Raw genomic sequence first — 12,211 nt, forward strand, 5'->3', positions numbered from 1 at the left:
AGTCTAATAGATTTGATCAGACAGCTTTGGAAATGACTTGTGGTTAGTTGATTTGGATTATTAGATTGGAAAGCCACTCCAGGATGGGACTAGGGCTTGAGGAGTAGAACTGGAATGGGTTGAACTTGCACTATCTCTGGAGACCTGTGGCATTATGGATCATTGGATTGCTGAGTGCCTGACGTCAGGAGCAACTGTGATTGCAGATGTGTGAGAGGGTGTGGGTGGTTGTTGGATGGATTCCTTGCCCAGGAAGGTGGAGGGTAATGGTCTGACACACCAAAGATTGCGGTTTGGATCTAATGTTTTTCTCAGGACAAGAGATTTGCAGTTGGAATATATTATAGTCATCCCTGTCATGGTCAGATCACTCTGACTGCTTTTCAGTTTGCTAGTACTAATCCCTCCCTCCACTTATGGTCTAGAAGCATGCTTTTCTGTAACAGTGAATACCCTCTGGAATAACATACTACAGGTCTGAATGGTCCCTACTCTGCTCTTCTTCAAGTGAGTCTTGAAGACCTGCAATTGTTCAGACATACTCTTTTCTTCTCCCAGGTTTTGCACTATAGTGAGTACAGGACTCCCCTGCGATGGTGCATATATGTCGTTGATTGTATATTATATTAACCTTTTCTGATTGTTTTTAGTCTTGATTTTTATTATTTGCTGCCTGAAGTCACCTAGAATCAGGTGGTCTTATAAATGTAATTTAAGATTATAAATATGTTTTCTACTGAAAGCAACTAAGAAGATTAAAATCTGCACTATTAAATATAATACTTTTACATCCGAGCACAATGAAAATAAATTTCTTACCTTAATGTCCTCTGATTTTTTAATAAATTTTGTAGACCAAGAAGACCTTCTTTTCTCTCTGACCAGTTGGCGCTCGCACAGCGATTAAGGACTTCAGCAACATCTTCTGTTTGTCGCATATAGGTGGGTATCGTGCCATTCCGTGAGCTATAGGATCTTTCTGAGCAGGCACTAGAAGCATCACTGTTAGCATCATCATCAGAGTACATTCCTAAAGATTCATACCTCCTTCGAACTGGCCTTTTCTATTATACAGAGAAAATCATAAGATAAACAATGGCACAATGAGCTCCTTTATCAGTTCAATTGTTCAATTTTCCAGATCCTACTACTATCTTCAGACATCACTAAAAAGAAGAAATGCTTATTATTTTCATGCAAAAAGCAATATTTAAACCAAAGATCTAATTAAATTGACATTCTCCCCAATCATTATTATAATTGCTATAGTAGAGATAAAATGCAGATGATGTTCTAGTGATTTCACGTTATAGCTAAGTTGATATTTCTGAATAATTTCCAGCCAAGGCACCTGCTTATCCGCTGGGGCTGCATTACTTAAAAACAACAACAACATACAGACAAATATTTGGAATTTATTTAAATGTGAGGTGTTAGGGTAGAGCAAAAAAACCAATTACATTTACACCCACACAGACATATTTAGAATCTTTTGGTAACTTAAAACATTTATGCACAACATAAAACCTATTTGTCAAAATAGTGTTATGTTTATATATTATAAAGTTTGGTATATATATATATATATATATATATATATATATATATATATATATATATATATATATATATATATATATATATATATATATATATATATATATATATATATATATAAAATTAATAGGGAAACAATAATAGTTATACCTTTGTCCGAATGTCTCCTAACAGCTGAGAGCATTATAGAAAAAAAAATGTTATGAATATAAACATTGAGTGGCTTGTTAGCAAACATGCTAAGCAGGTAGAATCAGAATATACACACATGATTTACAGCATAAGAATCTAGTTTTGATCCAGTCCAATAGATTAGATTCATTCTATTATCCTATTCTCTATGAAATAGAAAAGGTTATGATTGAGTGCTATAACTTGAATTATTGTTACAGCTACGTATCAAATTATTACTGTAAGATCAAAGAGCAGAGTGTAAAAACCTTAAATATATGAAGTAGGGTTTATAAAAGAAGGTGACATATGTCATGAGATCTAATTAAAATATTATTTGATAAAATAGTTGGATTTTTCCTCAGCCAGTATTTGTATTTATATTTGTGTTTTAAAGTAATGATATGTAGCTAATATCCCTCTTTGCAAAAATTCTCTTTGACACAATTATCACAGAATACAATACAATTACAGTCAAAAACATTATCTTTATCTTATAGAACAGGCAGAAGACAAGCTAGGCTGGGGGTTTCAGAGAACATATATTCTTAAGAAAAACATGTTTAAATAAAGAAAAAAGAGATATGCTAACACTTATTAGGAAAGGAGCATCACTTAACTTGGCAGAATCAATAATCAAACTGGAAATAATATAATTTTTATTTTATTTTTTTATTTTAATTCCATTTATATCCCGCCCTTCTCCGAAGACTCAGGGCGGCTTACAAGCTTAGCAGTAGCCTTCATTCTATGTATATGCCTGCTTTATTAGGGCTTTCACACACACCCCAAGCGGCATTATTACAAAGTCAGCTTAATTGCCCCCAACAATCTGGGTCCTCATTTGACCTACCTCGGAAGGATGGAAGGCTGAGTCAACCTTGAGCCTGGTGGGACTCGAACCTGCACTAATTGCAGGCAGCTGGTGTTATTTAAGGAGGCATTAGCCCACTGCTCCACCAAGGCTCTTAATAAAGCATAAGAAAAAACACTACTTTGTTATCCCCACAAAAACTTACCAAGGCATCTGCTACTGCTTCTTCAACATCTGAGCCTGTGTTTAAGACACGCATGGCACTAACTGATGAAGATAATCGGCTTGATTGACTAATTCCAAAACCTGAAATATAAAATATAAAGTCCTGACTTAGAAAATGTAATGTATTATTTTAAAAATGAAAATATAATATTCATCTGGAAGCGAACAAATAACTGAAATGTACAAATTTTATCCCTTTAGGTTCCTTACCATAATCCTAGATGATATTTGATTTATTAAGTCACGAAAGTGTAATAACTATTTTTGGCACTGAATACTAACTAACCCAATTGGCTCTAATCTAGATAATGTTACATGCACATGCAGCAATTGTATGTGCAGCAAAAACTCTCAGTTTTTCCAAAGTACCTTTATTGTTAGAGGTGAAAATGACTATATTTTTAAGGATTATACTGCTATAGTAAAATTTTTAAAGAAAGTCTGATATAATACCATCAATATCCAATTTAACTATAGTTGTAGCATTTGCATCATGACGGCAGCTATGTATCATCATTTTGTCCTTGTCCTCCCTGAAAAGAACCATGTTTACTAAACTGTAGTTCCCAAAATATCCTCATAAAATTGAATTCCACTATGATGTTGATACTTAAATGCAAATGTAAATGCATTTGCTATTTTACTGTTATTTTACTGTGGTTTCTGTAATATCAAAACAAGATTCTACTGATAGCATAATTATATAGAAACTCAAAGACTGAGAGCTTATATAAATCTACTAAAATATGTTCAGTCTCGTTTAGAAATTATGAACCATATTAAGGAACGTGATCAATATAAGCTGTATCACTGTGTATATAAAGGCAACATGCATTAATAAAAGTTTAGAAATAAAGGAAAATGAAACAAAGAAAAGGCAACATTCATCGTAAATTAGAAGGAGAAAAAGTTTAAGGTATATGGAATGAAAGCATTTTTTCCACATACTTCAAATATCCCAAAATTATAAATACAAGCTAACGCAGAAAATAACAAAAATAGACTAGATGGGAAACCAAATATGGCAAAAATTAATCCAGGATGATGGCACAAATGATAGCAAAGAGTACTCATCCTTCACCTGTAGCCCCATAAACATCTGGAGAGTAGAGAGCACCAGTAGATCTGGAGTGATGCCTGGAAGCTATAATAACAGGATCATATGAACCCTCTCTGTTATAATAATAATACAGAACAGGAAAACTGCAGAGAGAGCAATGAAGCAAGTTCTAGGCAAAGTGAGAAATCAGCCTGCCTCTAGAGACTGATTTACTTAGTGAAATTACAATGAGTGTTTGTTGTGGGATAACTAAAGCAACTTATAGCTTCTATGATCAGACACCTGTGTCCAACGTCTGCCAAGTTATATTCAGAACTGGGCTACTGAAAGTGTTCAGAAATAAACTGTTGGTGGCAATATCAGTATAAAACAGTCACAAGGCTAGTGGCTGAAATAAATATGTTTATAGGACTCTAAGTCCTCAGTACTAACTTGAAGGAGACTGTAAGTGATGTAGGGGATGGAAAGATAATTATTTCTTTAATTGGGCTTACTAAGATATCAAAGCTGTAGTAATCTATTAAACTATGAGGAAGATGAAAGATAAAGGTCCTACGGGTACTGCTATATTGTTTCTTTGACAGGAATATGGGACTCATTGTTACAGGATTCATTCTAGCCACTTATTTGGCTAGACACCAGCTTTCTTCACAGTCCAAGAACTAGCCACATCTGATCTCTCCAAACCTTTCAGAACAGCTAAGTTTAGACTGCAAAATACTACAAGCTTGAAATGGCCATTCTGGGCAGTGGTTGTGACACCTTTAAAGCAGGCAGAGTGCAAGAACTGGTTTAGAAGGCTGGGTGGTAGTCCATAATGGTTGCATCTACTAGCAAATTTACACACAAAATGAATCAAAGCGATGAACATACATGTGATTTTTTTAATTAAAAATAATGTACTTACCTACTTTATGTATAGATTAAATGGCATGTAGATGACAGTGGGTACTATCATTTCACTTATTCTTGTGACTACCGAATGAAAAGCAAGGTTGTAAAGACCTTGTCCAAGCTCTCCTGGTTGTCTATGGTAATATTTCATTTATGACTCTCCTAGAACATGTCACTTAGAACTATTTTATAAAAACCAGAATACAAGTATTCCTCGATGTATGACCATCCATTTAGTAGCTATTTGAAATTATGATAATGTTGAAAAAAGTGACTTATGACCAGTTTTTACCCTTATGACTATTGTACCCCTGTGGTCATGTGGTAAAAATTCAGGGGCTTGGCAACTGGCAGGTATTTACAATGGTTGCAGTATCCTGGGAACACATGATCACCATTTGCAACTTTCCCAAAGGGCTTCCAACGGGCGAAGTCAATGGTGCAAGCCAAATTTACTTAATGACCATGGTAGAAAACTCGGCTGAGCTCAATAACTACCTTATTTAGCAATGGAAGTTCCAGTCCTAATTGTGGTTGTAAGCTGAGGACTACCTATACTACTAATACTCTAAAATAGATTAATAAAGTGCAAAGCAATTTATAATTTTATAGAGAAGATATAGGAATTGGAAGTAATCAGTTTTAAAACTTTGGCATGAAATCATATCCTTGGTTATTAAAAGACTACTATAATTTTTATTTAGTTTAAGTATTTCTAAGTAATATTCACTTCATTGCAGACACTGCAGAAGCTAACGATATATAACAGCTGTTCACCTTAGTTAGAAATTTACAGACAATACCATTGAAATTCTTGTTAAATTTGTAAAGTATGTTGAAATAAAAATGCAGACTCAAATTTTGCAAGATAACACACATAATATGTGACTTAATTCATCATATAAATCAAGTATATCATGCAAATCATAAAAACAATTTAGCCATCATTTAATAAAATGAGTATAGCAGAAGCACAATGACAATTTTTCATTGTTTACAATACAATCTGCTGCAGTCAAAATCAATAAATGCATATAAGAAAATATGTTATATTTTATGTGTGTACATGTATAGTCATATATTCAATTCCTATGATTCTATGTATTTTTTTATTAGAGAGAAACACTAAATGTTAATTTTTCTGACTTAAAAGCAATTGAATCTTGAGATATTAATTAAAATAAGTTCATAAGCAGGGTTCTGTGTCAAGCAGCGCCACTGTACTGATGGATTTCACACAAAACTGATACTTTAAAATAGTATGGTACAGTAGGGGTCAAAACTGTGGAAACCTTTTGGGACAAGTGTATTTTTGAGGTTTGATGGCTAATAACACCACTTTTTTTGTAGTACCATAAAATTATATATCAATGGAAAGATAATATAATCAAGAATGTAATGTAACAAAGTTTGTTCAATTATCTGTACTGTATTCTATGAAAAGTTATAGCCAAATAACCAGAAAAAGGTTGGTATCAGGTAGCTTTCTTTCATCTGATTGTAGCCAATGAGCATGACTGTTTAGAAAGCCAATCAGGTGTCATCTTGTTTTGGCAATGAGCCAAGGAGATCACAGTAGGATTCAGTTATTGAAGCTGAGAGGAGGACATTTGTCAGTGTGTTATGTGATCGCTATCAAGTTGGTTGGGGGTTTTTTTGTGTTCTTTCATTTAGTAAGCTTGTAAAATGTAATAAAATTAAAGTAATGGTGCAGAGTTGACTGTTTGCTCAGAAAGTGATGTAAAATAGTATTATTAAGTGAACAAGGCTACAGTTATAAAGAAATTAGAAGAAAAATTGGTGGAAACTTAATCAAAGGTGGCGTTTCTACTATTTCCAGAATTTTGGCCACTACTGTACACTACTGTATTTTTTTTCCTGAAAAAATGTTAATAAAGAAATATTTATAGCTTTAGTTAATAATAGCAATTAAATCAAACTTGTTACATTAAAATATAACTATAGTGAAGAATAATTTTGTACTTATTTCATTAAAAATTAGAAATTAGAAATTCAAGTCAATAATTACTATGGTGATGTAACGAGTCAGTTAACAGGTTAGAATGTTATGTTTTAAAAATAATCAATATTGGAAAGTATGCAATAATCATAAAATGAAATAGAATACCTATGTAAAATTTGCCCATTAAGTAATATGATAAAAAATTCAAATTACTAAATCTTTGAATCTTCACTGCCATCACTATAATGAACTGACTATTGACTTTTACATTAAACAATTATCTAAAATATTAAGCAGATATCAAATTGAAACAAATCTAATATTTAGAGAAAAATCAAAACCAATTTTATTCAAAGTAATGAATAAAATTATGCATCATAGAAACAAAAGATACACCTACCACCTCAGTGGGCTATACAATCCAGAGGTGAGTGACTATCTTTAATTTTCCCATCAAATTTCATTTCCTTGCATTTAACAAGAACTTCCAAACTTGAATCTGAGATTTGATAAGAGACTTTCTGCTAAAATTACTGCATACATGCAGAAGATTTTCGTTTTAATAAAAGTTCATCAGAAACATATATACTGAAGAAATTATTGATGTATGCAACAAAACTTTAGAAATACTTTGCATGTGCCTTTGGATTGTGCAATTACTCTACAATTTCATGGGAGATTTTTAAGCTCTTCAGATGGACAAATTCTTCTGCCAAAGTATGCAAATTGCCATGTCCTTTACTCAGGGAAATATTTACTTGTTATTTTTACTTCAGCTTATATTAGGAGATAATCAGGGGCAAACAACCATGCAGAACAAGCTCTCCATGTACTTACCAAGGGGTGCAAAAGAGCGGACAGGGCTTGTATCCCTGCTGCTTTCACGACTGGCTTCTCGACTGCACCCCTGACTCACACTAGGCCGAGGAATGCGACTACCTCGAGCTAGTATGATTCAGGGGACAGACCAACAGCAGCACAAAAAGGGAAAGATACAGAAAAAGTTCACATTTTAATGCAATCCCAAGTGTTTTCACTTCTACAATACAGTAGCGAGCATTCTTAAAGCACTCTTATATATATATATATATATATGCTTACAATGAATATAGGAGATAATCCTAGAAAATCCTCTTGACTTGATAAACAAGTTATAATTGAATGACATATGAATCAATATTAAACATTCAACTATCTTCAGGGAAAATAGATGGTATTATTACACCCAGACTAGAGTATATACATGTTCATCTGTTTAAATAAAATAGTATACATTAATGTGGTCTCATAGTTACTTTCAAAATTCTTTCATGAATGTTAAGAATGGTGTGTTTTTTAAGTGATAAAAATAGGGTTTACAAACATATTCCATCACAGGGCTAATTATATTAAGCTACAGGGATCAAATGTCTTATGTGTACGCTTTAAAATAAATCTGAGTGATATCTTTAAAAATGGACATTTTTGTTTTCTTCTCCCAAATCAATACTAATCTCAGAAATTGAAAAGGCAGAATCAATAGCATTTTAGTCACATGTTCAGGAAAAGGTATATATGAGCCTTTTCATTCTAGGACTGTACTGCGTTACAAGGCTATGGTTTGTGTGTGTGTACGTGTGCCTGTGTCTGTTACAGACAGCATGATAATTTTACCCGGATGGTGCTGAAATGATTAGCCTAAATTTTAGGAAAAGGATAGAATTTGCACTACTTATTTTAAGCTTTAGTGTGAGGAATTCTGCTGCTGAAAATTACTATTTTGGTAGCATATTGCTACTTCTGTGAGAAGAGATATAGCTTTTCTTTACTGTATTCAGTTGTTATGTGTGAGACAGAATAATGTAATCTCTGCAGGCTATAATGAACAAATCTTACCAACAGACAATCTTGAAGGACTGGCTTCTCTGCTGCATCCTTGGCTTCGAGGAATCTTGCTCCGTTTTTGTGCTGTTGCAGGGTTAACTAGTACTCTCTGAACACCTGTATTCATAGTTGAAAGTGTAGTTGTAGTCAAAACTCTTCCAGGAGAACCAGAACGGCTTCCAGCTGAAGGCAAACAAAGCATATGTTACAATTCTATTACATAGAACAAATTTGAATTGCCTGGAAGAATTTGAAGAAATTGTTTATAACCTAGAAAAGTATACTATCTGACATCTAGTCAGCAGGTATTATCAATTCATATCCAAAAATGCATTTAATTGTTTTGCTTTTTAACATGAAATTAAATACAGTTGATTCTCACTTTGTTTTATCCCTAAAAGTATTAGGCAAATCTTACCAGTATAAATATTATTACTAGCTACTGTTTTCAGGACTCTGATACAATTGAAACAAAATATATCTAACATAATTTACATGACTTGTTTGGTGCCATATTTTCCTTACATTCCAACTTTTAATACAATTTTACAACTATTCAATCAGTTATGAAACTGGTGAAATTACTAAACAACTTCAAATTCCTGTGAGATTAGGTAGATTAGTAGGAAAACATACATTTAGAAAAATTCCTTGAGTTATATACAAATATTCATATATTTATGAATTTACTTTTGCCATAGCTAATGATTAGAACAAAATAATCAGTATCAATAAATTCACAAAATCTACTATAATATAGAAAATGTATTTTTATTTTTGGATCCTTAAGCCTCCATATAAGAAGTAGAAAACTTGTAGACTTCCAATGTTGTAAAACAAAATCTTGTCTTTTCAGCATAATGGTAAAATTAAATAAAAACAACTTCAACTTGATAGAAAATTTAAAAAAGAACTCTTAAGAACAGGCTTGAGTTAGAATATGCTTCTAGCTAGGGATATGTGATCAATTTGAAGTAGTGCTTAACCGTTGTAATTTGGAAATGAAGCATCAATTCTGAATACATATCTTCCTAGAGATTCACGGACTTGAGCAGGCTTTGTAGCAGAACATCTGACTAAATGCAGATCAAGCAAATGTAGCAGCAAGCAAACTCTCTGATTAAATAAACAGCAAATGCTGCTTTTTGATTACCCTAGTTACAAGTTCCTGTGAAAAACTTTTAAAATATCATTTTGAGGAAATATATATATATATATTTCCTCAAAATATATATATATATATATATATATATATATATATATATATATATATATATATATATATATATATATATATATATATATATATATATATATATATATATTTCATTGTACATCATAACAGTAAGAAATGAATAAATCCCATAAAAGATGATGAGGCAAGACAGTGCTCCATGCAAATGTTATATGATCATTATTTATGTAGTGGCATAATATAGTAATACAACAGCAGTTCCCAAACTGTACACATTATCATGCTTATATGTGATTTATGAAATGAAACATAAGGCTCTAATGTTGCTATGAAAACAGCAATCAGAGAGTAATTTTGGATCTATTGGTAAACCTTTGGGATTTTGTAGTAGATCAACAAAAATTATCAAGTACTGTGTTTCCCTGAAAAAAAGACTGGGTCTTAAAGACCAATTAGGGCTTATTTTCGGGGGATATCTTATTCTGCAGCCCCCTGCCCATTCCATCTTACCATCTGGTTGCTTGTAGCTGCAATGAGGCAGGAGTGCGTGGGTCACACTGGTGCCACCACCAAGAATTGAGGCAAGGCAGGTGGGAGGGTGGAGCTGCCCCACATGCTGTGCACCTGCTTACCTTATGCCCCTGCAGCCAGGCCACTCACGCCCTGCCACCTGCCTTGCTTTGCAGCAGTGGTACAGTGGCAGGACAGCGTGTATCACACTGGTGCCACTGCCATGAGATGAGGCAGGTAAGGGGGTGGAGCTGCCCCACACACCCCGCACGTGCTTACCTTAGGGCCCCGCAGCCAGGCCACTCCCCACTTGGCGACCTCCCCCACCCGTTCAATGACCCAGCTCCCTGCCCGCCTCTTCCCTTTGATTTCCCTCCCGAGCTGGACTGCCATGCTACCGGGGATGGGCGAGGGAGGTTCGGGGAATGGCAGCAGGTGGATAGACAGAGGGCCGCATCGTTACCGGGAGGGCCGTCTCCGCTATTTGCAAGCGGTGAGGCGCTCCGACCCTGTGCCTCTTTCCCGAGGTTCCGGGAGCGAGGATGTGCAGCCTCCTGAGCTCCGGCTGGTGTACCTGAATGCCAGGTCCGTGGTTAACAAAGCTCCCCTCGTTAGGGATTTAGTTGAGGGTGAGCACGCGGACCTGGCTTGCATCACGGAGACTTGGTTGGGCCCAGAGGGTGGGGTCCCTTTGGTTGACCTCTGCCCACCAGGCTTCCGGGTGCTACATCGGCCACAAGCTCATGGTAGGGGTAGGGGTGTGGCGGTGACTATTAGGGAGACCTTATGTCCGCGGGAGACCACCGTTCCTCAGATAGTCGGGTGTGAGTCTCTCTTTGTGAGATTTGGTTCTGGGGCGCAGTCGGGCTTGCTGCTGGTGTACATTTCGCCTAGTCGCACAGTGGCAGCCCTGCCCGAGCTGCTCGATATCCTCTCGGTGTTGGTGGTTGAGTTTCCCAAACTTATAGTTTTGGGAGACTTCAATCTACCATCCCTGGGAGGCTCATCTGACCTAGCTCGGGAGTTCATGGCTTCCATGACGGCCATGGACCTGACGCAAGTAATTTCTGAACCAACTCATGAGGGAGGCCACACCCTTGACCTGATTTTTTTATCTGGACGGTGGTTGGATGATCTTGTTGGGGGCTCTCCATTTATTATGCCCCTGTCATGGACCGATCATCACCTCCTGCGGCTGGTCTTCCGTTTTGCCACCCCCCGCCGTGGGGGTACGGAGCCAATTAGATGGTACCGCCCCAGACGCTTAATGGATCCTGATAGATTCCAAGCGGCACTGGGGTCCCCACCTGCCTCCATTGCTCACAACTCGGCGGATGCCTTAGTGGAAGCCTGGGAAAGGGCAGCCACTGAGGCACTTGACCGGGTTGTACCCTTGCGGCCCCTGACCCGGTGCAGATCCCAGCGAGCTCCATGGTTCTCCGCGGAGCTCCGGGAGATGAAGCGTCGGAAACGGGGCCTAGAGAGCTGCTGAAGGTCTAGCCGATCTGAATCCGACCGGTTGCGGTTAAGAACCCATATTAGGTCTTATCTCGCAGCGATGAGGGTGGCGAGGTGTAATTACTTCTCCACCCTCATCGCGTCCGTAGATAATTGCCCGGCCGCCCTGTTTTGGGTGACTCGCTCCCTTAATCAGGAGGTGAGGGAGGATCCCTTGCAGGGTCGTGCCGAGGAATTTAGTCAACATCTGTTGGATAAAATCGCTCGGATTCGGACCGGTTTGGACTCCAGCTGGGCAGAGTCTGGCGATCAGGACACGGGCAGTCTTGTCAATGTTATCTGGGAGGAGTTTGATTCTGTGACCCCTGATGAAGTGGACAGGATTATGGGGAGGCTGAGCTCCACCACATGTTTATTGGATCCGTGCCCTTCCTGGCTGGTTTATGCAGCTAGGGAGAGGACACGAGGCTGGCTCCAGGCGGTTATATCTGCTTCTTTGAG

General features: G+C 36.7%; 1 protein-coding gene across 6 annotated transcripts in view; it reads right to left on the reverse strand.

The window, feature by feature from the left end:
• Positions 1-12,211, reverse strand: part of CLASP2 (cytoplasmic linker associated protein 2) — a 178,645-nt gene that overhangs the window by 42,866 nt on the left and 123,568 nt on the right. For 3 of the 6 annotated variants that reach the window (XM_083379333.1, XM_083379336.1, XM_083379332.1), the window contains 4 exons: positions 8,560-8,730; positions 7,522-7,629; positions 2,748-2,848; positions 820-1,064 (listed from right to left, as the gene is read on the reverse strand). In XM_083379333.1, coding sequence (XP_083235459.1) covers positions 820-1,064; positions 2,748-2,848; positions 7,522-7,629; positions 8,560-8,730 — 625 coding nt within the window. Of the gene's footprint in view, positions 1-819; positions 1,065-1,707; positions 1,732-2,747; positions 2,849-7,521; positions 7,630-8,559; positions 8,731-12,211 lie in introns of all 6 variants that reach the window. The other 3 variants (XM_083379335.1, XM_083379334.1, XM_083379331.1) reach the window with 2 other exon arrangements.

Source organism: Vipera ursinii (genome assembly GCF_947247035.1).
Source record: "Vipera ursinii genome assembly, chromosome: Z".
NCBI lineage: Eukaryota > Metazoa > Chordata > Lepidosauria > Squamata > Viperidae > Vipera > Vipera ursinii.